The 27,911-nt window shown below is 42.4% G+C and overlaps 1 protein-coding gene and 1 long non-coding RNA gene across 6 annotated transcripts; one reads left to right on the forward strand and one right to left on the reverse strand.

The window, feature by feature from the left end:
- Positions 1-114: 114 nt before the first annotated feature.
- Positions 115-27,720, forward strand: mpp6b (membrane protein, palmitoylated 6b (MAGUK p55 subfamily member 6)). Of its 5 annotated transcripts, none has more exons than XM_039606119.1 (14): positions 115-241; positions 8,168-8,230; positions 11,646-11,899; positions 15,932-16,050; positions 16,562-16,714; positions 18,234-18,386; positions 18,718-18,945; positions 19,698-19,829; positions 19,913-20,009; positions 20,318-20,386; positions 20,479-20,640; positions 20,725-20,927; positions 23,701-23,829; positions 26,304-27,720. In XM_039606119.1, the coding sequence occupies exons 3-14, from the start codon at positions 11,770-11,772 to the stop codon at positions 26,478-26,480; spliced, it is 1,752 nt and encodes a 583-aa protein (XP_039462053.1). In that variant the 5' UTR covers positions 115-241; positions 8,168-8,230; positions 11,646-11,769; the 3' UTR covers positions 26,481-27,720. The 5 variants fall into 5 exon arrangements, with proteins under 5 accessions (XP_039462053.1, XP_031611952.1, XP_039462054.1 ...); XM_031756092.2 differs by having other exon boundaries at positions 15,932-16,032; XM_039606120.1 differs by lacking the exon at positions 11,646-11,899.
- LOC120435925 lies at positions 11,763-17,926 on the reverse strand. The gene is made up of 3 exons (XR_005610020.1): positions 17,513-17,926; positions 13,203-13,284; positions 11,763-11,893 (listed from the first exon to the last, which is right to left on the reverse strand). It is a non-coding gene; the product is annotated as an uncharacterized LOC120435925 (long non-coding RNA).
- Positions 27,721-27,911: the final 191 nt, after the last annotated feature.

Raw genomic sequence — 27,911 nt, forward strand, 5'->3', positions numbered from 1 at the left:
GCATCACAATGTGGCGAAAAGAAAATACTATCTACATTGTTTCCACTTCAGCGAGGGCCGGGCCGCAGCTTTCATTGGTCTGTGTGTCATGACGTCAGGGAGGAGGCCGGGCGTGTCGGTTTGATTGACGTCGTGTGCTCTGGTAGTCTGCTGCGGGACCGGGACAGACAGCTGAGGGGGGTCTGAATGTCCAACCGCGACGATCGGCGGACTACCGCGAAGTCGCACGCGCCATCCACAGGTAAGTCACTGCTCGTGATCATATCCGATGTTGGGAATTCATTCATCAACTGGCACTATAAATGGGAGACAAAGACACTTAGCCGTGTGTGTGTTTGAGGTACAGCAGTGGAGTTTGACAGAAGAAGGAGAGGTTCGTCCCCTCTGCCTGTCAGAACAAGCTCCACTCCGACACGTAACAGCTCGCTGTGGGCGCTTACTGTGGACCCGGACGCGTCCTTTCCTCCCCCCTTTACCCCTGCCTGTCGTGAAGAGGAATACATGGGATGGGTTGTAGTCGTAAGTGTGCTTACGCCACAATGGCTCGGATGGGTAACAAAAAAATGGCCGCACGTGTGGCGAGATGGTTGAGCGCACGGTTGTCCGGTCAGCCAAAGTGGCTCAGGCGTTTGGCACGGGATGTGGCACACTTGTTCGAGCGCGCGGATCCGTGCGCCAGATCCGCGCGGTGCCGTTTCCAGGAAGATAAGAGGAAAGAGCTGCGGGTTGTAGCGCTGACAGGATGAGAAGGCTGGAACACGCGTACGTCCCAGTGTGACTGACTGCAACATCCACCAGCAAGGGAGGGTGGGCTCAAGGAAAGGACAGAGAGCGAGAAAGAAAGATTTTTTACTCTGTCATCAGACCAAATTAAAACTCTTTTATTTCTTTTATTTTGTTGACTAGACAAAAACTTTACCAGCGAGCATCAGCACAACCTGAACTGTGAGCTAAAGCTGAATGAAAACACAGCAGACCCTTGGCTTGGCACAAACTGGCCAACCAGAGGTACAGCTAGACGACTGCATTGATTTTTATTTTCTGTCCTCCACTGGAAATGAATGAGTGCACCATCCCATAATAATGTTCTTACATGATGTCAGAACCACTTTATGCTGCCACTTAATCGAAACATAAAACCAGGGAGACTTCCTTGCTCAGAGGAGCACAGCACAGGGTCACTTGGCAAGCTTTATAAGCAGTTTACCATCGTGCACGTCACGGGGGAAGCCAATGCACATACACAACATCATTGTGGATCTGTCCAGAGAGAGGTGCTACACAGGCTATGCAGACCCCTGAGAGGAATAGATGTATCTTGTTGCATCTTAACAGGCGCTTATGGGTGTTTCTCTGTTCATGTCAATGATCTAATCAGATTTAGTGACTCTCTTAGTGTAAACAAAAGGAGGAAAGGAAGGAGACTGAGTTAGTTAAGTACATCAGAGCAAGTCTGTAGTAGCTGCTGGTGATGTCCTTTAAGACTTCTGAGTCATGATTCAGGATGACCTTTATTGTTCTGCTGAAGTAAGACTTCTCAGCCCGGCTATGCATTTCCCCCTTGTGTCATCTTGGAGGAGGAACTTCAAGGAATTTCAAGTTAACATGCCCCCGGTCAGTGAGCCACACTGAACCCCAAATCCAACCCTCCGAAGCTTCGTCGTTTCTATTATTAATTATCATGTGTGGGAGATGGGAGGGAGGGTAGAGATGTAGAGCAATGGACTGGGGAAAGTGGAGTGACTCAGACCTCCCAGCTATGAACAACACATGTATGAGAAAGCTGTCATCTACATAATAATCCCTCCCTGCCCTCCACCAGGCTGCACCTCCCTGTTGTTAACGTGTAACTGACGCCATAGTAACTGTTATCATGAGCAAACGGCATCTCTGCGAACACCAAACTAAGCCTCAAGCGCAGAGGAACATTATTTTGAAAAGAACCTTGTGTCAGAATCGCTGCCAGGCGAATGTCTGGCAGTTTTTGCTGCAGCCTATACTGCTGATTCACCAGATTTTATCCATCACAGAGGCCTTAAGAAGCATGCCACTACAAACCAGCAATAAAACAAGCTGTTTGCCAAAGAAGACGGCCTGGTTTTACACGTCTTTCTTGCTGAAATTAGTAAATAAAAGGTTGAATCTCCTTTACAAACTCCACAAAAACTAAGTGATGAAAATAGGGAAGATGATAGAATAAATATCTAAGATCAACAGCTTCCTCATTTTTTCTTTCTGGAAGCTTATTTGCATTGAGATGATGTAAGGCCATCGTTAGCGCATACCAGATCAAAGTCTCGGTCCATTTCCTGGAGGAGGCTCAGCTAGCAGGATACTGCAGGCTGTAGTTTTAGACGGAGGCTAAATCTGATTGCAGTATTTGGTAAAAAATAATTTAAAAAATCCAAATATGAAATAAGACAAAATCCTTCATTTTCCTTATCTCTTCTCCCCTTTTTACCATCCCACACCACTCATCAGATTTCTCATCTTTAAACTTTTGCTGTCATTTTTAAGCACTGTTGCATCACCTCTCCCCGCTCCATCCCCTCCCTCTCTCCTCCTTAACACTAACGATCACTAGCAGGAGGATGGGAAGGCGGAAAGGCTGCAAAGACGCAGGCATGGCCATGTGGCGGGTTAGATTATGTCAGGAGGGTACTCGTTATTAAGATGATGCGCGCTGGGCGCTGAGAGTTTCTGACGAGCTGTGTAATTATATCCTCCCAAGCTGTGAGGCAAAGCGCAGACATCCCACCAGCTGGAACCTCACCAGAGAGGAAATTGAGGTCATTTCTTGGTGATGTGTGGAAATCGCTCCAGTGCAGAAATTTATTGCCTTGAAAATGGTGGTGATTTGAGCATCAGGTGATGAGCAGAGGCAAGTGTGAATCAGCAGAAGGATGGAGCGGTTTGCTCATCGTAGAGGTGGATCGGGAGAAATTGAGGTGGCTTAATCAACTTCCTGCAGCTGCAGTCATAAAGTGATGACTGTTTGGGAAACATGGTTATGATTTAAAAAAATTAAGCATACATCGATCTGCTAAGATAGCCATCTTAGGGGGTCGCAGTGTAATCCTCTTATTGAGCAGCTGGAGTGACCTACATAGGGTTTGTCTGGAGGCAGAAGGTGATGGGTGAGAGGCACGACAGCATGGGGATGGCTATGTGATTGGAGTGGTTGTATGAATAGCCAGTTATTACACACTCATGTACATTTTCAAATACACACTGTTCTTATGAGTCTGCCACTGCAGCTCAGGGTTAAAGGAAGTGCCAACCTCTGGAACCAGCCAGTGAAGTGACATCTTGACCTGAAGGCAGGACAGAGCTCACTGGCCTCTTTTGTGATTCTCAAGTCACTGAGAGGAACTAAGAGTGACGGCTGCTCTCAGAGCCCTGTTCTCCACAGAGCCTGGGGCACAGGAGGATACAGAATAGGGGTGGACAGAATATACAAACATCAGCTGAATAGTTCTCACGGGATGGATGCCTTATGGGGCAGGTTCTGAGTGTGCATTTGTGCTTCACAATCCCAAGGGGCGTAGCACTGTTCACCGTAGACTATAAACTTGCAAAATGTGCTCACTCCCACACAGCAGGTCTCGGGTAGAGTGCAGATTTCCTGCTAGCGTGACCAGAACTGGAGGAATTAAAACCACACATCCCGCTGATGTTCGCCTGCGCCTTTAATAGCATGCATATGCACATGCACACGCACGCATGTTTACATGAGTGAAGCGACAGTGATGTTTTGTACAAGAACAAACCCTCTGATCCTCCCCATAATCCCTCTTCCATGAGCCGTCCATCATCTGAGTGCTTGGCAACGGGGAGGAACTTGGAGGGCTCGTTCTTTCATACTAACCAGCCAATGGCAGCCAGGAATGCAAATCACCATTTTCTGTGATTTTCCGTCCTGAGAGTTGGAAAAGAGGATCAGACTGCAGAGGTGTTGAGACATCAGAGGAGTTCTGAGCACAGGACATGCTGAGTGAAAAGCGGAAATTATGGTTCAGCGGGGTTAGCATGTTGGCTGTCCTTCTACCTGTAGAGAGCGTCTGTTTTTAGATGGGGGTAGTGTCAAAAATAAGTTGTATAACCAGTCTGTGGGCTACTCTTGCTTGTGCTGTTGTTGACCCTAGCTAGCCAAAGAGAAGAGGAAAGTTATAACATACAAAGAGCTGAAGTGCACCAAAGAAAAGTGTCCACTGGCAGCCACTGTCTCTACTTTTCATGCTGTATTTGTGATTTTTTTTTAATGTTTTTTGTTTTTTATATTTCTCCCATTTTTTATGAACTCTGATGTCACACCCTTCCCCGTTGCTGTCCACTATTCAACCAGTCAGCATTCACCCGATGCACAGCATCATCCAAGCACTGTTAAATTGGGATTTTGAACAATTGCACAGAAACATGTTTGCATTGCTTAAAACCCCTCCCCATAGGGTCCCTGCAGGCAAATGCAGTCTGGTAATTCATCTCTACCAATTCTGCCAATAAAAGTGGTCAAATATCCAGCCAGAATTAATTCAGAAGCTTGTTGATGGCTACAAAAAGCCTCTTATTGCGGTCTAACTTGCTAAGGAGCATTAAACCAAATATTAATAGTAGTGTATGTATATATATTCGAGCCTGACTGGATACTTTAGGCCCTGTTTGGATTAGAGAAAAACCAAAATAAATCCAAACATGTGCAGCCAATTCTTCTTGTTTTTGCTTAAAAGTCATTGAAGATGTATTCTGTACAAACAATACACCTTTAAAAAAAACAGTTTAAAGAAATCATTAAAAGCCCGAATTTATCATGATATTCATGCCCATGATGAGTGCGTGTGAACTTCTGACTTCAACATATGCAAACAGACACATTTGTGGAACCATAAATTCAACATAAGACACATCAACCTGGTCACTGAGGAGGTTTGTGCAGAAAAAATGAGCTAAGCAAATATCCATTAGATTTTTATGGACCTTTAATTACAAAAGATTTTTTGCATTCCTGTGCTTATAGCTAGACAAGGTTATTTGGTAGGTTCTAGAAAAAGTGAAAGGGCGTTCAGCAACCACTCTTCTCTGTTCTCTCTCTAGACTCTCATGTTTTCTCTCTCCTCCTCTGAACTTCCCAAGACTTGAGAGGCTTTTCCCACAACCCTGTCTAATCTTTAAAGGATTGTTCTTTCTCTTTTTCTTCAAGACTCCTAATGTGCCTTTTATCTGGTCCTTATTGTCATGCTCTAAATCTCTCTCCTCCTCCGTTCGTCTGACATTCTCTCACTCCCTTTTACACACTCCTCGAAAGGCCAGATTGTGACCCTTGCTGTTTTTTGTTTCTTCCCGTCTAATAGTTTAGTTTTTAGGGGGGCAGATATAATATTAATACAGATAGTGCATTCTCTAAGGCACTGTATGGATGTGTATATGAAGTGGTGAGTGCTAAATAACTACCAGTCCAACTTACCATGAAGACTCTACTGCTTTGTGTTTCTACTCTGTGTTGCAGACAATCCTGGAAGTACTGTGAACAGTAGCGCTCAATCTGCTTTAATCAGCATTATTTCACAACGGCTCCTTTGCATTTTCTTCTGCATAATATTAAACAAATAAAAAGGTTTTCCAACATATACCAATGCTGAAATATCTGGAAAGGTCCGATATCAGCCAAATGATATATCATAGGGCTCTGTTTCTTTGCTCCTCCCTCCTCATTTGGCCCCTTCGATTGGTCCATCTTGGCTCCCTGCCCCTTGATGCGGATGATTAGGCGAGGAACTGACTGGTGACTTTGCCTCTATTAACATTCTTCCAGGGGATATCTTTCACTTCCAATGAGCGTGCAGAACCTGATTTTAATCTGTGTTGTATAATGAACTGACCCCTGTACTCTCCCTCTTGTAATAGTAGGTGACCAGTTAGCTCTGGCAATTTTGTGTAGTGTGATTTTGCAGGAGGGTATTTGTTACCTAGGGAGCAGCTTAAGGCCAAGATGTACGTGCGATGTGTGTGTTAGGGGAGTATATAAAAGAAGATTACTTTCTTGATTTGAGAGGTCTTCTAGATCCTTTCTCATAATAAGTAAGCAGACATAACTTTCAACTTTTATTAGACTATCGAAAGCCTTGACTGCTTGAGGTGAGAAAAATAAAGGGAACGTGAAAGAGGCCGAATGCAGTGAATTGTAATCTGTTGTTTTGTGGTTAAATATAGCTATCAGTTATATGGAATAACAGCATTTCAAAGCAGGTTTTTCTTCTTTATGCTGGCTTGCATTTTGTAATGGTCCATTTCACAATGGCTCTTAGGGGCAGCGTGAATGGGTTTAACTCTGCTAGACTTTGCAGTTTTATTAGACATAATTAAATATCGTACAGCGGGCAGGGCATGTTGCTGGAAGGAGCAGTGCTTTCTGCCTGCATTCACAGTTTAGACAGAAAAGAAAAAGAAGCGAGGATGTGGTGTTTGAAATGGCTTTTATGTGGCTGATGCAAAAATCCTCTTTGTGTGTGTATAAAGCTAATTCTGACTACTTAGACCTGAAGGTTCATTCTTGACAATGGAAACAGGTTAAAACATTTTCCTTCATATATGAAAGTCATCAGCAGACTTAAAACACCCATGTTCTGAATACCTCGTGTGCTTAGACAGTCCTTCAAAGTAGGTGGGAATGTAGGATATAAGACAAAAACAGGGTTTGTACAATTCTAACAACTTAATATGGTATGACCAACTTCATTCTTCAACACAGCCTGAACTCTCTTATCCTTTTGTATTTTCTTTAAGTAGTCTTCAGGAATAGTTCTCCAGGCTTCTTGAAGGACATTCAAAACTCTTCTTTGGATGTTTGGATCTTCCCTGGCTGCTTTTTGTTTTGTTCTATAACAAGATGATCCCACACTGCTTCAATAATGCTATGGTTCACACTCTGCAGAGCTCAATCCATGACTGACAGTGTGCCATTGTTTGTTTTTCTGTCCACGTATGCTTTTACGGTCATGCTGAAACATAAGCTGTTGCCAATTAGACTCTTTCCAGAAGGTTTGTATGGTGGATCAAAATCTGCCGGTACTTTTCTGCTTCATAATTTCATCAATTTTGGCAATATTCCCAATACTACTGGTTGAAATGCAGCCCAAAACCATGATAGAGTCTGCACCATGCACCATGTTTTACAGATGGCTGCAGACACTCACTGTTGTGCCTTTCTCTTGACCTGCTTCATACCTATTGATGAAGATTTGAACCATAAATTTCCCATTTGGAGTCCCTCCACCATCAGACCTGTTGCCACTGATTTTCAGTCCAGTTCTTGTTAAATTTGCATACCTCAGCATTTTCTCCATGTTTCCCTTCCTTAAGAAGGGCTCCTTGACAGCCATCCTTCCACTGAGACTGTCTTTACTGTATTTTCCTCTGTTTCTTAAGGACATGACTTTCAGATACTGTTTATCTTCTTTAAATTGCTTTGTTAGGTCCGCCCCCTTTTCCCCATAGATTCGATTAAAGAAATGTGAACAAATTATGCATTTTTGTGACAGGCTGCTAGTAACAAAGTCCTCAAAGATACAATTTAAAAGTGAGAAATGCACGGCTTTAGCAACAATCCATCTTTTCTTCTGTACGGTTTCTTTCTCAGAATATAAACTGTGCTGGACAAACAGTGAAAGAATGACTGTACCTACATTACAGTGTGCAACAGCACGCTGAGACAGAAAAATCTGTAATACGACACCTCAGATGCTGGCAAACCTCTGCATGAGACTCAGATGGGTTTGCAAGTCAAAATGAGAAGAGAGGTTTCCTGGGTGTGAATGCATACCGCTTCGTCATTACTTTCAGAGAATAGTGGCCATTTCCCACACAATGCCAGCTGATGATGCGGGCATTGCTGAATAGCTAAAGACAATAAATTGTCAGGGATTTCTGTCTAAAGGCATCCCACGAGAGGAAGGGATGACATAGACAGATACAAGTGATAATTCACAGGGAGACTGGAGTTATTGGGTGGGACTGGTAAGCACGTCTGTGTATCTGAATCCTCAAGTGAGTTTATGTGAGGAATGATGAAAACTGGCGAGCAGCAAAGCAAACAGGACTGAATATTCATGGCTCATACGGATGATCCTCACAAACTTTCACACATCTCCCACCCCTTCTCCTGTCTTTTCAGGTCTTCACAGTTGACTGATGAGCAGCCAATAGGACTGGACTTGGGCTACACCGACTGGCATAGGTAAACACAACTTTCTCAACCCACCGGAGATGTTGAAATGTTTTTTTTCTTGCATGCTGACATGATTTTGTCGGTTCGCTGGGAGACCTGCCAGCCTTTGAAGCAGAACTGTGTTGGTCAGAAAATCTTTACTTTTAAAGATTTACTTTTAAATAAGTAAGGAAGCAGCTGGTTTTCTTGTAGGTGTGTGTGTGTATGTGTGCTTATGTACCCGTGTGGATTTCACTTTTGACAGCACTTCCTCTGTACTTGAAAGGGCCATGCTGATGTTAAACTAAAAGCGTGGGATTAAAGCCTCAGTTTTATATAACCAAACTCCGTATATATTTATTTAGCGTCCCTAAATCTTACCTGACTGTGACTGGCAGAAAGTACAGCTTTTGCATTACTGGCTATTATTAGATGTCATTGTGTTTTCGATAGAATACGCAAAAGCTTCTCTCTCTCTTCGCCTTTTAAAGTACCAGCATGCATTCTTTTATATATACACAAATTTGCTCATTTCTGAATAATAGAACAATTGCTTTAATAATTTATTGCACAGTCTTGCTTTGCTCATTACAGAGCTGGCGCTTGTGGATCAGTTGTTTGTTTGTTTTTTAAGTCTGTGCAGTCTTCCTAGGGTGCTTTCTTATGGCATGGTGCTTTAGTTCTTTTCATGCAGCTGCTCTGCCTCAGTTAAATTCTGTGTGAAGTCGGCAGTCGCTGCCTTACTTTCTAAAGACGAGCAATTAGATCGACGTTTTAGAGAAAAAACCTTGCGTGTGCGATCAGCCGTGTCGAGTGCCTGTAGTTCAGTTGGAGAAATGTGCTGTGACGCTGCACTGATGGCCAAAGGGAAAATCTCTTGCTTCCCTCTGCACTCAGAGTTGGTGCCAGTGTGTTGCAGTGTGTCGCTAAAGGCCATGTCAGCCCTTGCCAAGCACAGCTATGTAGCATACTTCAGCCCTATGGACATGTTTGAACACCAGATATGGCGAAAGAGCGAGAGAGAGAGATTCTGTAATCCAGTGCTTTCGTGGCAGGATTAAAATCCCGCGTCCTGAGTTGGGGGAGGGGTTGACTGGTATTGCTGAGGATGGGGTGGAGGGAGAGGCGGGGTGGATTAAAGCCTACAGATTTGCTTCTTGCACAGCTGTGACGCTCTGGGAGGAGCCTGATGGGGGGCAGTGGGAGGAGCTTGTTCTAGATTATTCTCGTTTTTGCTTCCATGATTTTGGTCTTGATACAGAAATGGGGATTTGAATCTCAGGCTAAATCACAGCATATCCTACGCATCTTATAGAGCGCCATGGTTACACTGATTCAGGGGGTCTCAAGCTGACTGTTGTTTCTTGCATAGCTGTAAAAATGGGAAACTCTGTCATTAGTCAGCTAGTCAGTGCTCCTTTACATGGTGACCAAAGCACATCGTCACATGTGTTATACAGGCACGATTGACCTGCTTGTAGCTGCTCTCTGCAATCCAGTTAAGTAGTCTTGAATACAGCAGGGTAGGGTTGGCTAGTTGCAGTACTTTACAGTAGTGTCACTGCTGACATGATATTATAAATTGTGTGGTTCTTGTGTGGTTGATGCTAATCTTTTACGTAACATCATGCTAGAGCTAAACGCATCAGAGCAATCAGCCAATGTTTGCTCCCTGTCATCATAACATCTAAGTTACATTTGTGCGCACAATGTATTTATAGTGATTATAATTTTTATGTTATTATTCATAGAGTAATGGCCCATAGGCTGGCCTCCTACAAAAATGGTCTAATTGGACTGTGCTGACATGGTCAGGCAGCTGTTTGTCACTTTGTTTGTCTTTAAACCAAGTCATAATCAGATGACAGATAATAATAATAAGGGAGAACTTCCAAAATATGGAGACAATAATGTGTTTTGTATCACATCATGTCACATCTGCTAATGCTAGCACTGCTTAACCATGTTCATCAGTGAGATTTCTTGTGATATTAAATAGAATGCTAATTTTGCCTGATAAAAAATAGGTTTTTACAAGTACTTACTGAAGAAAAGGAAGAGCCAATACTTTAAATCAGGGGTAAGCAATTAATTTTTCCAAGGGGCCACATGAGGAACTGGGACTGTTGTTGGGGGCCGCACCATTAAGGTGAACTGAATTCTGCTCAGTTCCTAATTTTATCCCTATATAAACTTATCAACTGCCTTAGAGTGCCCTTTAGTATTCACTTTAAAGCATGTAATTGAAACATGTGAGCTGTACCAGGGTGATAACATGCTATTTCTATGCAAAGTTGAGCCTTTTAACATTGAAATCTATAGGAACTTTATGATTATGAGCTTTTATTTAGCTCTTAGCAACTTTATGCTGCATAGCCTCAAAGAGTTCTTGGTAAGGATAGCAACATAACTTGCCTTTTATTTGCAAGAGAGCCTTGCTGTGATGTGTTAAAGTATTCTTTGTGAAATGTTACTTATTATCCTCAATATAAATCAAGACACAGAGGGTCGAACGGTTATTAAGATAATATTTCTGTTAAGAAACAGTCATGCAGCCAGCAGCTTGTGCAGACGTACTTAGGCTAAAGGCAGAAACAAGAAAAACTGCAGTCCAAAAAAATGTGCATAATCCTGTCAGCACCTCGAGTCTACTCATTTAATGAGATGTAAGGTGGTGAGAGGCACATTCATTTGAGGGGGGGGAAGCAAAAAATTAAAGAGAAAAAGCTCCCGTTGCGCTGAGGAAGAATCAAAGAGCTGGACGACCACTGAGGGAATTCGTGCGAGCACAGTGTGCACAAACTGAGAGTTTCTGGCTTTGAGCAGAATAAGTGTGAATGGGAGCAAGAAGGAGGACAAGAATGGGAATGCAGGGTCAGGCCCTCTTTAGTAGCACTTATGTAAGATTACTTACATAATGACACATTCAACTAGTGTGTGTGAGTGTGTGTGCCTTTGTCTAGACAAGAGGGTTAACTTGACTTTGGGTGGGGTCAAGGATACAAGAGGAGGGGTACTCAAGCAGACCTGGTAGAGGAGGATCGTGGGATTATGTGTGTGTGTGTTTATGTGTGTTATCAAAAGAGGCGGGGGTGGTAGTATGAGAAGGTATTAAAGTCAGAGTACAGGGAGGGAACTAGCAGGCACTGAATGCATGTCCACATCTGTGAGTGTGATCCATCTTTCTGCCTCTCTTTGTCTCATTTCACGCCTGTCTTTGCAAACTCGTCCAACCATCAGCCTCTTTTCCTTTCTTTTTAAAAAAAAATATCTTCCTTCAGCTTTCCTACTTCTCTTCACTCCCCTATCATTCCTCGTCTCTTAATATCCTCTGATATTAATCCCATTCTACTGTCGCTGTCTTTGTGTCTCTTCTCTCATTATTCGCCCTCAATCCCCTCTGTCTCTCTTGCTCCTTTCTCCCCTTTCTGCATTTTTTTTGAAGTGTGGAGGGTCAGCAGTGCCAGAAAAGACAAGACAGAAGACATATTGGCAGAGCTACTGGTGGTTTACTCGTGGTTAGCCTTAGCATACTTGTGGCAACAGGGAGGAAGAAGCAGAGCTTGGCGATGGTCACAGCAATGGAGGATTCCTGTCCCAATGGGGTACGGGAAGAGGAGGAGGTGACACCCCTGGGACAGCATGCCGTGGAGGGGCCCCCGGCTGTAAGATCCACCCAGGGAGCAGAAACATCTGGAGGTGAGGACAGTAGGAGGAAGATGGGAGCTTTCAAATATTGGTTTGAATAGTGGGATATTGTTATCTTTTATTTAAGATGGAAGGCTTTAGATGGGTAACTCCAATGGTTTTTTCAGCTTCATGTGGAAAGTCTTTAGAACAACAGTTCCCAACATTTATGTCCCCGCAGTTGTGTCAGATTTGCTTGAGTCCCCTGTGATGGATACCAAGCCATGTTTCAGATGTGAATAAATAAAGCCTCGTCCACACAGGACAGCAGTTTGTTAATGTGCGTTTAATGCAGCTGATGATTGGTCGCTACCAGACAGGCAAGGTAACACTAATGTATTTACTATTCTGTCATACGTTAATCAACGGTATCCTGTGCTGTGATCGAATTATCAGTGGGCTGATATCATCATCATTTATAAATGAAGATTAAAAAAAATAACCAAGTAAAGTGTCAAATACAAAAACTGTGAGCGACGAGGTTGCACAGTTTGCCCACGAGAGAGCACTCTGCAACTTCCCTGTTGACAGCACATATTTGAAAACCACAACAACCAGTCTATTGGCACAGATTCAGGCAGAGGGTAAAAAGTAAATAATAACTGCACACAACAAGTGTTTCATATGTCTGAAGAAGAAAAAATTTTGCCCGATATATAAAAAAAAAAGTAGAATTTTTAAATCATAAATATAGTGGTATTGTTATCCGTCTACAAAAAAAACAGGCTCTATTTTAAACCAGTGCTAGTTTAGATGAAGAATATGTTTTTATAACTGAGGGGACCAAATTTCAGTAGATAAAACAATTTTTCCATTTCTAATACTATTGGAACATTTATCCAAATCTTTTAGCAGTTATTTGTTACAACCAATAATTACTCACTCTTTATTAATTCATTTTAGAACTACTTTATTTGACTTTTATTCAGTTCTACTTTGATTAATACATGAATTTGAACCTAAATTAGCCAGTTTTACTTGCAGTTATAAGTTTCAGTTAATTATTTAAATCCATTGTCCGTTTTAGCTAACATTTAGTTAGCTAACATTTAGCTAGCTAAAACCAGCTAACAATATTTAACACACATCATTTTATTCAGTTCTCTTTTCAACAGTTTATCAAGTAAAAGCCAACTAATTCAGTCATTTATATTATGTATTACTTTAAGTTAGCATTTCAGATATCCCTGATTCTAAGCAGTTTAAACATGCTCTCAGTCCTCCCAGTTAGCGCTTTGCTGTTACAGCTGACACAGTATAATCAAGTGTAATTATGTTTAAAGTAGTTTAGGTAAACAGCAGTATTTCACCCTACCTTTGGGATCCAGTCGAGCGGTTAAGAAGCGCTGCTTTACAGCAGCTTTAGCTGTGAGAGTCCCAGGAACTGCACTGCACTTCTGAAAAAGGAAAAAACAGACCTTAAGATATATTTTGTTATGGATGATGTGTCAGTGGAGTTGCTTCTCTGACAGTCATCTCACAAGCTAAAATAAAATAAAATAATGATACCATGTTTAATACAAGTTGCAAGGTTTTTTCTTTCTCCTGGGATTTCATTCCTTGAGAAACAGAGCAGTGATCTCTGCATCTGCATTCAGTGCACGTCGTGCTCGTAGGTGTGCATACCAAGGCAGTGGTTAGATGTTGCAGACAAAAGTGCCACAGAGGGAGGAATTACAAGGAGGTAAAAGAGAGTGATTCATTATATGTGAATAAATCATCTGGAAAAAAACAACTGTTTGGTGCTGTATTCTCTCAGCTTTAACAACTCCTTTAGGCCACAGCGTTTGGATCTCTGTGTCATATTTCAAAAGATTATGTAGACTTTAGTTTGAAGGCTTTAGTTCATTTCCCAACTTTTACTGGACAGAAGTTTTAACAGGTAATATGCACAGAAGCGTGGACGAGTAAGGGTTCCTGTTGTCAGGGATGCAGTAAGTAGGTAAAGGTCAATGAAGACGACACCGGGATATACAAAAGGTTTCAGCTGTGTGTTATTGTGTGTATGCTTGAGGCTTTTACTCCGGATATGTTCATGTTTTGCAGTAAACGTAGCTTTATTTATTGCATACAGTTCAAAAGTTAGTTGTGCCACGGTAGTGTTAAGTTTCCATATTCGTCTTGTCTGTGTGTGTCTGCGTTTGTGTGTATACGCCTTTTCCCGCAATGACCGTTGCCCTGTGGAAGATGTGTGCATGGTTCCCCCAGAAGAAATAAATTATTGTGTCCACATGTCCATACTGAGTTTTAGAGTGTGCTGTTGTGCCTTAAATACACAAAGCTTCATTGATATACAGGTTTGATTGTCTGCAGTGCTGTTTTTAACCTTCTTCCCTCCTATTTGTCCTTCTTAAAGAGGATCATAAATATTTAAGGTCTGTTTTGCACTGAGCCTGTTGTTTATGCAGTCTCCCTGCGCTCCTGTGGTTATCAGACGCTGTAGAGCTCGAGTTGAACTGTGACTGTTTCAGTGCAGCAAACCAGAGAAAGCAGACTTTAAGCTGTGATTAAACTGAGATCTAAATCACAGAGAGGCATTCATATGGATAAAAATCAGCAACCAGAAGGAAACGTGTGTTACACAAGAGATGCTACTTTTTTCGGTAATATTTTACAACTCTCCCACATGGTGTGATGCTGCAATTTATCTTGGTTAAAATGCGTTCCAAACTTTTAATGCTTGTGCCTCTTTTACATAAGGAAAAGCTGATTAAACACTTTCAAAGTGCACGTCAGCAGAGCTGTGCTGTGGTCAAGCGGTAAAGGGTCATATCGCATTTGTATAAATGTCCTGAGCGGCTCCTCAGTCCAATACGACTTCTATTCCTTTCTTTCTCTATTTTTCATCTTTTTGTTACTGTTTCTTTTAAATAAAAGCTAAATGTCCAATATTTTTTAATCAGTATACATGCCAGATTGCAAACCCTACCAAAAATATAATATATAGACGTCAGCATTTCATAATCTGTATTTTCAAAGCAGCAATTTGGTATGGGGCACTTTATTCTAAAGAGGAGGCTGAAGTCATAGACTACAGCTCGACTTGATGACATGGAACATGTCTCGGGGTTTAAGAGTAATAATGGGTTAGTGAAGCAAAACGCAGAGTGAAATCATAGAGTGAATCAACTGTACACAAGTGCTGACCGGACATAGTTATTACCCACATAGGTGTAAAATGACACGCACATACACATACATTTCCAGGGCTTTAAATGGCTAAAATGTGCTTAGATTGGCTTTAAGACCCTGGCATTAGGGCGTTAGCTAGCTGATACCTACAGTCCACACCTCTCCCTGTCTGTGTTTATGTTAACAGCATAGAGACTGACTGCATCCGAATCCAGGAGCCTTTAGTTGAATGTTTAGGGCCTTGAGGGAATCTGGAAAAAAAGCACTTTGAAGCTTTAAAGTTAAGCTTTTTTAAAGTGAATATACACAACTGTGCACACTCTGAGCAGACCAGGCTTAATATTCTGGGGTGCTTGTCTGTGTATACAAAGTATGTGTATCCAAAACTCTCCCAGAGAACAATACATAGTCTCTGTTGGCCAAATCTGCTCTTGACTGACAGCTCTGACTCAGGGTAAGACTGGTGGCCTTGACTCATAGACCATTTGCCAGCTGTGTTGTGACATTTGGGTGAAAGCTGGCCCAGATAATACTTGCTGTAACATGTTTCAAGCCCAGCTTGTGACTTTTGGGCACACACTGCACTTACCATATTGGGCCCATCTTATGCTGTCTAGGCCACATATCATTTTCGGTGCTGTAATTAGTACCAAAAGCATCCCAGATTAGATCCAGATGTTATCCTGGCTGTGGAGTTTAAACTGAGTGAAAGCATGCCCATTCACTGCATCTGAAACATTTGGGTCTTCTTTTACACTGGAGTGTGAGCAGATCTCTTTTTGCTGTTGCTTTGCCTTCAACAGTGTCATGGATGTTTACACTCTGAATGACTTTCAGGCCTGGCTAACTTGGCTTTTCTCTCTCTGTGTGTCTCTGTTTCCCTGGATCTTTGTTTCTCATCCCTCCGTCCAGCCATGCAGCAGGTGTTGGATAATGTGGGTGAGCTGCCCACCTCTGCCGGAGCCAAAGACATCGACCTGCTCTTCCTGCGCGGCATCATGGAAAGTCCCATTGTACGCTCCTTGGCTAAGGTAGCACACACACATAGCTCAGGGCAAGCAGCAGTGAGCAGACAAACCACTAGCCAGCTCCAAGCTCCCCCACACGTTGCTCCCAGCAATGCTTTGCTTGCTCTGGCTGAGGCACTGAAGTACAGTAAGGTTTTGACTAACACACAGTGCTTTGTGCATCAGACCTAATGCATAATGACTGTAAGAAAATTGTGCAGCTTTGCATTTTTGTGCCTTTTTTATTGACAGTGCATGCACATACGGACACGCCTTCACTGCTGTTTGAAGTCTAGTGTGCACTGAGTTTAGTTTAATCACAGCTGTAGCTCCTCCAGCAGGGTCTTGTCATGTTGTGCTTTTTCAAATGCTCCCTGTAGAGCATCATGTCATATCAACAATCACGGCTACTGAGCAAATCTCACTTTCTGTCATTCAGTCTTTGCACATCCAAATAAATACCAACAAAACCAGGAAGGTTATGAAAGGTAACTGCCGTCTTTCCACTTTTCCTGAGCTTCTTTGTCTCACCCAGGCTCAAGAGCAGCTGGAGGAAGTGAAGCTGGAAGCGGTGCAGGACAATAACGTCGAGCTGGTGACAGAGATCCTGGGCGACATCAACAACCTCAAGGTTAAAGACGACAGCGCGGCTGAGCTGTCTCGGATCCTCCAGGAGCCGCACTTCCAGGTGAGCCAGAGCAAGAGCGAGCACAGTTAGGTAATGCAGAACAGACGCCGTTAACACAAGCACTGATTAATAACTTAGCTTGTGAGGTAATATGTGGCAACCCTAAAACACTATGATAAACCAGATGCTGTTTTACAGCACTGTACTTATAATGTTATGTCATAATCGATACATAAATTCTGGTGTTGCTGCTCTCTGTTGGCAGCAATAAAACTTTCACTGTCTCTTAAAAGCAAAGCGAATATTGACTCTGAATCTGGGAACAGTGTCTCCCTGTGGGCCTCATGAGGAATAAGACTTGTGTTTTATCTAAAGCGCTGCTGTTTAAATAGTTCTTAAAAATTGTATCCTCTCATATTGGTTTTGGCTTTGCTGACTCTTCTGCTTCATTGCTAAATGTCCTGTTATGGCCTCTCTCTACTCTACATTTCTTCATTTAGCTGTTATATATTGACCCTCCATACATTTGTTGAGTGGCACATTGCATGTTTTCATCCTGTTTTCTATTTCTGCATCAACATTCATTTCTTGATGCTACCTGAAAAAAAGTGGTTAGCTTGAAAAGAATACAGCCTTTTAAATGCAATCATTCCATATAATTATTGAATGCACACTTTTTTCCACCTTATTCTACTTTTTTATTAGCAGTAGCTGTTGTAATGTTACTGCACATGTGTGTGAAATGGGGACTGTTTTTCATCTGAACAGTTTGCCGTACTCTAAATGTTTTGACACTAGCTACAGTGGCACAGATCAGATGTTTTGGAGCCTGCGCTCATGCATCAGTAGAACACTAACCTCTGTGCCTGAACTTAGCAGGGGCTTTATGCAGGCAGGGCCAATAGGAGGTAGATTTCTGAGCCGAGCGAAGCCCCTGCACCAATCAGAGCTCTTTGTGCCGTAAGCTGAAAGATAAGACTCTGTTGACCTACTGAGCGATAGAGATACGGAGGGCGGAGGGGTGAAAGCAGGCTAGGTGGGAAAAGGAAAACAGATATTACATCACAAATTGAGTGTTTGATTTTACAGACTTTTTGTATTCTTCACCAGTGAGCGGTTGGTGGTGATTTGGAACCAGTAATATCTGTGGGAAAAAAGCAACTTGAATGAAAGCTGTTGGAGGGATACTCACGAATCAGACATTGAGTGATTAGATTTGGGTGGTTATCCATATTTGGGATTTTATCCATTAGATGATTGCTTTTTAAGCTGCACCTAAATTATTAATATGCTGGTTGGTTGTTTGGAGATATAATTGTCCCGTTTCACTGTTATAACGTCTGCCAACAGAGCTTTTCCTTTTACTTGAAACATCAAGTCACAGTTTTGTTAATATTACTGTGAGGAAGCCTAAATTTCCATTGTGGTCACAAGTGACATTTACAATAAAACTACTGAGGGAATGGAACTCATGTGTCATCTTTTCTTTTGCGAAAGTATAATTGTGCTTCTTCCTCTACAATAAGCTGTAGTTAAGCCTTAGCACTCTCCTACCTTCTCCTTTTTTTCTTTCTCTCAGTCTCTTTTAGAGGCTCATGACATGGTGGCCTCAAAATGCTACGAAGCCCCGCCCCCGACTGAGACAGCCAATGACGCAGCGGTGAACAGCGCTCTTATGCAGGCCGATGCCGTGCGCATGATTGGCATTCGAAAGAAGGCCGGGGAGCCACTGGTGAGAGGAGACTGGATGCTGACTGAATGTGTTTGCATGAATGTGCCACATTATTTGTTTGATAATTCAATTTAAAATGCTCCAAAAGCTGCCAGCACTACAAACATGGTCGATAGGTTACTAAAATTAACAGGGGTGAGGCTTAGCAGAAACCCCAAGAATCAGACGACCCCCCCCTACGAGCCAGCACTTGGTGACAGTGGGAAGAAAAAACTCCCTTTTAACAGGAAGAAACCTCTGGCAGAGGCTCCAGGCACAGGGAGGGGGTGAGTGTGTGTGTGCGCAGGAATCAGAGGTAATAAAACATCCCTCTCCCTCTTCTTCCTCTCAGGGTGTGACATTTCGTGTGGAGAAAGACGACTTGGTGATCGCGAGAATCCTTCACGGAGGCATGATTGACAGACAGGGTCTGCTCCACGTGGGCGACATCATTAAGGAAGTAAACGGGAAAGACGTTGGCAATAATCCCACTGAGCTCCAGGAGATGCTCAAAGACTGCAGCGGAGGGATCACCTTGAAAATACTCCCGAGCTACAGAGACGCTCCTGCTCCTCCACAGGTGAGCGCAGGCACGCACTCTCCTGCTTATGTAACCGGTGACAGATGTTGGGTGGTGGCACCGTCCTGACGATATGTCCTACGGCCTTCCCACAATCCCTCGCGCAGGAATTTGAACTCTGGGAGTCCTATTAATAACACTCCAGATGCTATCTAGGTCACACTAGCAGTTTCTGTGTCATGCACTCACTCCAAATACAAGCGCATGTGTTCGGAGTAATTTCATGCTCTCTGACATGCAGAGTACAGTAGTGTGTGACGCTGTTGTACAGTTCCCCTCAGACATGCTCCAGTTATGTCTTCTGAGTAAAGAAAACATATATATATATATATTTTGAATCTTGGAACACATAAACCTGGAAATGCTTATAAACTGAATGAAGAGCAGTAAAAGTGAATGAGACGTAATGCGAAATCACTTCCTGCTCTGTGGCTCAGAGCGCGCTGCACAGTATATTTCACTGGCTTGTTTTATTGCTTCCTCTGGCTGCTTGTTTAATCTAATGCTCTGGCCAAAGCACTTACCCTTTCTAGCAAAAGCCCGTGCAGCGTGTTGACGCAGCATGAAGAGCTGTGTCGGCTGCGGCTGTGGGAAACGGGCCGTAATAGCTGCCGTCACCATGCCGACGTGTGAGAAACCATGCTGAGCTAAAGCTGCTTTGTCTTTCTTGTTGTTTTGTGAACGCCCGTCTTCCTCTTGAATCCTAATTTAAGCGCTTCAGGAGCTCACACCCGTTCCTCTGTTCCTCACAGGTGTATGTCCGGCCATACTTTGACTATGACCCCGCCAATGACAGCTTGATCCCTTGTCGAGAGGCAGGTATGGCCTTCAAGAAAGGTGATATTCTTCAGATTGTAAACAGAGAAGATCCCAACTGGTGGCAGGTGAGCCTTCCTTCACAGACTGTCTTTGACTGAATTTTGAACTTTCAATTTTCTAAACTTAACTCTGAACCGATCCGCGCCAGGCATGTCACGTAGTGGGTGGTGCCACGGGTCTGATCCCCAGTCAGTTCTTGGAGGAGAAGAGGAAAGCTTTCGTTCCCAGAGACTTGGATGGATCAGGTGAGTACCCTACCTATACTTCTTGGCAGTGATGCCAGACGTTTGTGTAAACACTCTGTGAAAGATTCCTGAGCTAAAACTCACCCAAGTTCTTAATGTCTCTCTTAAGCCGAGGCTGTTTTTGAAGGGATGGAGTGGCCTGTGAACTGGTTTACTGCCAGACCTCTATCACTTCTAAAGCTTTTAGCTGATTGATGGCAAAAAAAAGAAAAAAAATCATGGGTAGTTAGTATTTTCAGTGCATGCTTGCCCCCATCTGGCCAAATCCTGTAACAGCAAAGATATAAACGTGCATATTTGTCTTGCAGGAATTCTTTGTGGCACCTTGGCTGGAAAAAAGAAGAAGAAGATGATGTATCTAACAGCCAAGAACGCAGGTCAGAATATTCTTCATGGTCTAGATGTTTGGTTAATGTCTTCATTGTCTTTCTCTACAAGTGGCTAACAGCTTTGAAATGTCTTTGAACAGAGTTCGATAGGCACGAGCTGCAGATCTATGAGGAAGTGGCAAAGGTTCCTCCTTTCCAGAGGAAGACGCTGGTTCTGATAGGCGCCCAAGGAGTGGGCCGACGCAGCCTCAAGAACCGACTGATGGTCCTCTATCCCACGCGTTTTGGCACCACTATACCATGTACGCCACACTTGGGTTTCTAACCGCTTTTCTCAAATTTTGCTACAACAGTGCAACATTTACCTGAATCATGTCTTCTGTCAGACACGTCACGGAGACCCCGTGATGAGGAGCTAGGCGGCAACTCCTACCACTTTACCTCAAGGACAGAGATGGAGGCTGATGTGAAGGCCGGCCGCTTCCTGGAGCATGGCGAGTACGACGGCAACCTGTACGGCACAAAGATTGATAGCATTCACGAGGTGGTCGCAATGGGACGCACCTGCATCCTGGATGTCAACCCGCAGGTATGAGAGGGGTCCAAAGCGAGCGAATGTCAGGCAGGGTTATTTTCACGCAGTGAAGGGTGGCTTTGATGTGCAGCATTTACTCACTGTGTTTGACTTTCAGTGAGAACATTGGAGAGTTTTGTTAGGTGGAGTTTGGAGCAGAGTTATTATGGTTTTGTATTTTCTAATTAGTTTTTTGTTTTTTTTTAGCTCATTTTGGGTTTTCCTTTCATCCCAATTTGATTTCATTTAGTTTCCAGAGCTGAATTGTTTGTTTCAGTTGAGTTTGCATTGTTTCAGAAAATTTACTTTCAGTTGAGTTTTTATTAGTTCCACTTTTAGATTTAGTCTTTTTAATTAATCTAATATTGGTGGATGTTTGTCAGAGGAACATAATTTTGGAAGTTCAGAAATTACATCATATATCAGAGTCAGACTTGCCAAGTCTTAGTGAACAGATGCACCAAAGCCTCATGAGACAGTGTGGTTTTCAATTGTAATTTCACATCTAGTTTTACTTTTAAACTACAATAACCTTGTGTTAAAGCAGTGGTTCCCAAACTTTTTTTGCCAGGCCCCCCTTTTTTACAAGAAAAATGTTCGCCCCCCCCCCCCACAAACACATCCTCCAAACACACACACCCATATTTTGTTTACAAACTCCATTGCGGTTTATTTCACACCTCAAACATTTAGTAAACAATTAAGCAAATACAAGTAAACGGCAATAAATTACAGGTAGTAATAAAATATACTACTAACTCTTTTACGCTACGTCCACACCTACACGGGTATTTTTGAAAACTCAGCTGTTTCTATGCGTTTGGGCCTTTCGTCAACACGTAAACGGCGTTGCGATTCACCGAAAACGGAGATTTTTTAAAACTCCTTTTTTGCGTTTACGTGTGGACGAGGAATACAGAGTTTGTCACGCAACGTCAAAGGTGCCTCTTTCACGTCACGCTGTGCGCCACGTTATTGTTTACATGAGATGAATTGCAGAATGGCAGATAGAGACAAAATACTGTTACTGTTAATCTGACTATCTTCAGGTTTTACACGCTTACATATACACACGCAGTTACTGTCCCTGCATTTAGAAAGGCAGAGGCGTCACGGTGTGATTATTTTACGTGTAGTTGTTTTTTTTTTTCCTGTGTAATAATATTCAACATTGCTATCAATACATTTTTCAAAAAATGCCTCTCTGTGCAAAATGGGTTTAAACACATAAACAGCTGTGGGATACTGTTTGTCCGTGATTTGAACCGGGGGAACAAATTACGGCAGGATCAGCCTGATATTATTTGTATCCCACTGTAACTTTACTGCATAAAGAGCTAACATGTCCAAAATGTCAGGAGTAGTTAGTTATTACAACAAGTGTTTGTGAACTAAAAATCAAGAATGTGGGATACTGTTTGTCCGTGATTTGGAGAGCCCAGCGCGTGCTCCCGACGCAGGGAAACTAATTTTGCAGGGGACCTACCTTGGCACTTGTGCAGGTGAAGCCAAAGGGAAGATATGCTTCACCATATTTTCTAGTCTTTGGCTTGGAATGAAGTTGGTTTGGAAACATATTTGGCGATGCTTCATCTCCTGCTTGCGTTTATGTGGGAGCTCCGTCAAAAACCTGTCCACAGTGTCCAAGCGCTCTTTTTTTTTTTTTTTCTTTTCATACTGCGCCCCCCCTGCAATGGCTCTGCGCCCCCCCTAGGGGGCGGGCCCCACACTTTGGGAACCTCTGTGTTAAAGGATTTAAAAAAATATGCTACCCAACAGCACTTAAAGGAACACAATAATCAGTATAGCAGTATAGCATCAAGTCAATTAAACTTCTATGATACTGATCTGATCAGTTAAGTAGCAGAGGCAGTATTTGATGTTTCCTGATTGTTTTTTCACTAGTTTTCCATTTGGCTAAGCCCAGTGTCACTACTGGTATTATGAGATAATACTTGGGCCCCATAGAGGTTGGACAGAAGGTCCAACTCCTTGAGATGGCACATCAACACATGCCACTACCAGAAGGTTTGCTGTGTCTCCAAGCACTGTCTCAAAAGCAGCAGTCGGAGATTCCAGCAGTCGGGCAGTTACTCTAGGAGAGCTGGTGAGGCCTGAGGAAGGTCCTTAACCCATCAACCTTTAGTCAGTAGGATCGGTATTGGCCTCTTTGTGCAAGAAGGATGAGCACTGCTGGAGCTACAAAATTGCCTCCAGCAGGACACTGGTGTGAATATCTTTAATCAGAAACAGACTTCATGAGGGTGGACTGAAAGCCCAACGCCTCTAGTGGTCTCTATATTCACTGCCCTGCACCATGGAGTCTGATTGGCGTTACCTGTAGAATACCAGAATTGGCACGTCCACCACTGCCATTAGTTATCAGGATGAAATCCTTGGACCCACTGTCAGACCCTAGGCTGATGCGGTGGGTCCTGGGTTCCTCCTGGTGCACGAGAATGCCCAACCTCATGTGCAAAGAATATGCAGGCAGTTCCTGGAAGAGAAGAACTCTGGGATATTATGTTTCTGTCCATCCAACTCCCCCAGGGCCAGGTCCTTGTTCCAGATCTGGGGGGAGACCCCCCAAGGACACCATCCAGTCTCTCATGCCCCAACATTGAGAGGCATGCATACAAACAATTGCTGCAATGAAATTTTGCCAAAATGTGTCATTTTTTTCACTTTGATTTTTGGGGTGTCTTTGAATTCAGCCCTCTGTAGGTTGACAATTATTATTTAATGAAATAATGAAAATAATAATGAAAACATCCGTGTCTCTCTTCAGGCTCTGAAGGTACTGAAAACAGCAGAGTTCATGCCTTATGTGGTGTTCATCGCAGCACCGGATTTTGATACTCTTAAGGCCATGCACAAAGCTGTGGTGGATGCAGGCCTCACAACTAAGCAACTCACGGTAGGTTAACAACACCCATGCGTAACAATGGGATGAACCAAACACACACAAACAACCGTGGTCTCTCTCTCACACACACACACATGCATACACAGTGATATGCTTACATTAGCCACAAATAGAAAGAAAGAACTGATCCTTGTGCATAAAAGCAGAACCCAGTGGCTCAGCACTAAAGTCCTATTATGTGAAGTTGACTGCTTATCTGTTCTGTCTGTTGGCAGAAAACTAAAAAATACCTCAAATCTGGTTGGTTCTTTACAGGGAAATAACATAGAACACAGTTTTTTAAAGCTACCGAACTGAAAAACTGATACAGACAATAACTTGTTCTCATTATTCCTCCAGATACCAGGGATAATGGGAAAACATAAGTGTGCAGCAGCTTTGCCCTCTATAAGAAAAAATCCAAATGTAGCTACTATATTTTTTTAAGAAAGCTAAATTAAGAAAGGTAAATTAACTGAGGAAGTTTTTGAAACTATACATATTACAGATGAATTACAGAGGAATGTGAATAAACAGATTATCGTGTTATGCTCGCTAACACAAGCTAAAGCTAGCTTTGAGCGGCTAACTAGATGCTAAAATGAGCCTTTTTTTCTTTTTTAATCTGTCACTGTTTTTTGACATTTGAGCCCTCACTTACATATCATGGGGATAACTCTACAATATTTTATGTCAACTGTAGTCAATCACAAACACTATGACTGATGTACTGAGATAAAAGACACACTAAAGACATTTGAAAAGAAAGGGTCTGGTGTTAACTGGTGTCCTGAAGGGAATAAGTTTGCCTGTCGTTGTTTAAGGCATTTGATTTTATTCTCCCCCTGGTTTTATTAATGCTTTTAACACTTTTAAGGTTAAATCACCCTCATATGCTTTCTATGTGGGCCTTACTAACAGGGTGGCTAAATATAGGTATGCCGATTTGAATGACCCTGTGGCCAAAACACTGCCTGGAGGCAGATCATGTTACTTGCTGGTCAAACAAAATCCTTCTAAAAGTACCTTAAATTACATAAAGTCGTGGTGAAAATAAAGTACACCATCTATCATCTCTATCATTGTACATATCAGAACATAATAAGAACTACCTGTGTCTTAAAATTATTTTTTTTAAAATCTGAGATGAACAACAGCATACAACATATTATGCTATGTTCTTAAAGCCAAAATGCAGAAGCGTTGTGTTAAAAGTAACGTACACCCCTTGATTTAGTAGAAGCACCTTTAGCAGCAATAACTTGAAGTATGACTTCAGTAGTCTCGCACATCGTTGAGGAGGAATTTTACTCTACTTTTTTTTACGACGTTGTTTGAACTCCTTTGTTCTCGGAAGCTCCCACCAAACCATTTGAATCAATCTGATGTCTAAAACTTTGACTGGCCCATTGCAGCACCTTGATTCTTTTCTTATTCAGTCATTCTGTTGTAGATTTGCTGCTTTGTTTGGGATCATTGTCCTGTTGCATGACCCAAGTTTTAGCTGTTGGACAGATAGCTTCATATGTGGCTCTAGTAGAGTTTGGTATACAGAGGAGTTCATGGTCAACTCTATGACTGCAAGGTGCTCATTTCCTCTGGCTGCATATCATCACGCCTCAAACACAGTGCTTGGCAGTTCATATGAAAGTGTTTGTGCTGATATGCTGTGTTTGGTTTTGTCCAAATGCGGTGCTGTGTGTTATGGCCAAACGTCTCCACTTTGGTTTCATCTCTCCAAAGGACATTTTTCCAGATGTTTTGTGGTTTGTTCAGATGCAACTTTTTAAACTTAAGCATTGCTGCCATTTTCTTTTTAGAGAGAAGAGCGTTTCTCCTGGAAACCCTTCTAAACAAGTTGGGGTTTTTTCTAATTGAATCATCATGAACTTTCACAGTTATTGTGCTGAGGCCTGTAGAGCCTGAGATATAGCTCTTGGCTTTTTTTTAACACTCACTTTGAACATTAAACGGTCTGACATTGAGGTGAATGTGTTTGGAAGTTCATTCCTGGGAAGACTGGCAACTGTCATGAATGCTTTCCACTTGAATGCTCCAGACCAGCAAGCTGGCAAAAGTCCTGCCTTTATGGAGGTCCTTACATTTGTTGATCATCAGTTAATCAGGCGATTTTGAATTGATTGACAGCTGCACATTACTGCTAATATGGAAGAAGTAAGGGTGTAGTTTTTGTCTTTGTCGCACACTGTTTCTGCATTTTTGGCTTAGTTTTTGTAAAATAAATAATGACACAGTCTGTTGTGTTATATTTTGTTTTTGACCAGGTTATCTTTTACTGTGACCTGAAAGGTAAAACCTTAGAACTGACAGAGGGTCTAGTTTCTTTTTACCATGACTGTAAATATCCATACACTCATCATTTGTCCGCCTGTCCTGGTCTTCACTGTTATGTGCTGGAATCCTGACACTCATGCATACAACTTGTATTTATCCCCAGAACTGACCTGTCCTTCATGTTTCTGCAGGATGTGGATCTGAGGAAGACGGTGGATGAGAGCGCCCGCATCCAGAGGGCTTATTGCCACTACTTTGACCTGACCATCGTTAACGACAACCTGGATAAGGCCTTCGAGACGTTACAGGCAGCCGTGGACAAACTGTGCAGTGAACCCCAGTGGGTCCCAGTGAACTGGGTATACTGAGGACCAGCACCACTCGTTACACTGTCCAGTCTACGTGGGCCTCAGTGACCCACCAACATGTATGCGTGTATGTGCGTGTGCTTGTGATCACAAAGGCCAAAGAAGACGAAGGGCAGAGATATTACTGCAAGTAATCAATGAAATCTCATCGCTCTTTCTCCTCTCGGGCCTGCAACTTTTTTCTACTCGAAACTCAAAGGGAAAGAGTGCTTATTTATTTTATAACTTTTTATGAAAGATCTTTCTATTCAGTGTGGGATTACGGTGAGAATGAAACAAACCAACCATGAGAAAAAAGAAAAAAAGTCTTGTCACGTGCTCGGGCCATACTTTTTTGCATTAATTTATTGTTGTAGTGTCGTTTTGTAGTCGTTTTCCTTCATTTTTAAATACTTCTATCAGTCTTCCCTCGCTGACACGGAGGATTCACGGTCGCCACCCGAGCTCCAAAACAAAGACGAGGACAAGGCGATCGACGAGAAGAACTTTAAGCCGTCATTGTCCAAGAAATCTCACGGTGTGGCACATGTTGAACATCATTGCTCTGTTTTCTTTTCACCTTTATTTACTTGAATCCTTAATGTTATTTTTTAATGTCGCCGGCCCCAAAACCCTCAATCGGTTTTCTCCATAAGCGAGGGGCTAAAAAGCTCACCTGGTATGTAAAAGAAAAACAATATTATGACGTACTTTTTAAAAGATCAAACACCATGTCTGTTCATTTTCTCTAGTTTTATTTTGTTTTTGCTATTTTTTAAATCACCGTGATGATTAGTAGAGTGTAGCATTCAATCGTTTGCTTTGTTTTTATCTCTGTCGTCTGTTTGTCTGCAGTATGAGTGTCGCAGTGTGTTACCTGCTACAATGTGTTAATGTTTTATTTTTTGTGAATGTGGCTCGAACCCACTCGCTCCTTAATGATCCTCATCTTCAGTGTTGCGGTTATGCCAAAGCCCTTGTGATTATACTCCGAATCAAATATTAAATTCACAGTTCTTAAATCAGATACAAAATCAGAAAAACCCGATTCCTGTCCTGGACTTCGAGACTTCAGGATAAAATGAGTTTTAAGTCACTTTAGGTGGATATTCATTGCTATGTACAGTAAATAACATTTCAAAATGCTGAGGGTATTCTGTGACAGCCCTGCTGCCTGTTCAAGTGTTTCCACATCAACCTCATGTCTTCTTTTTACATTTTTATCAGCAAAGTTGTGATGAATAAAATTTGATAAACCTCATAAACTAGTTTCTTGTTAAATTATGTGTGCAAAATTTCCATTTATACCTTGTAAAATTCATTTCTGTCAAATCCAGACACAAAACAGCATATCAGACCTCAGTACTTTTTTAAACAGCTGCATTCAAGCAAAGTCATTGTGTCTAAAAACAACATTTAAACATATTTGTGTTAGTAACCTCATACACAGCG

Source organism: Oreochromis aureus, linkage group 22 (genome assembly GCF_013358895.1).
Source record: "Oreochromis aureus strain Israel breed Guangdong linkage group 22, ZZ_aureus, whole genome shotgun sequence".
NCBI lineage: Eukaryota > Metazoa > Chordata > Actinopteri > Cichliformes > Cichlidae > Oreochromis > Oreochromis aureus.

What these genes read in the sequence shown, in the direction of transcription:
- mpp6b (XM_039606119.1), top strand. Translation starts at nt 11,770, where the DNA reads ATGGTCACAGCAATGGAGGATTCCTGTCCCAATGGGGTACGGGAAGAG. An exon ending in TTTTGGCACCACTATACCAT is followed by an intron (nt 20,641 to 20,724) that starts GTACGCCACACT and finishes GTCTTCTGTCAG; the next exon opens with ACACGTCACGGAGACCCCGT. An exon ending in TCACAACTAAGCAACTCACG is followed by an intron (nt 23,830 to 26,303) that starts GTAGGTTAACAA and finishes ATGTTTCTGCAG; the next exon opens with GATGTGGATCTGAGGAAGAC.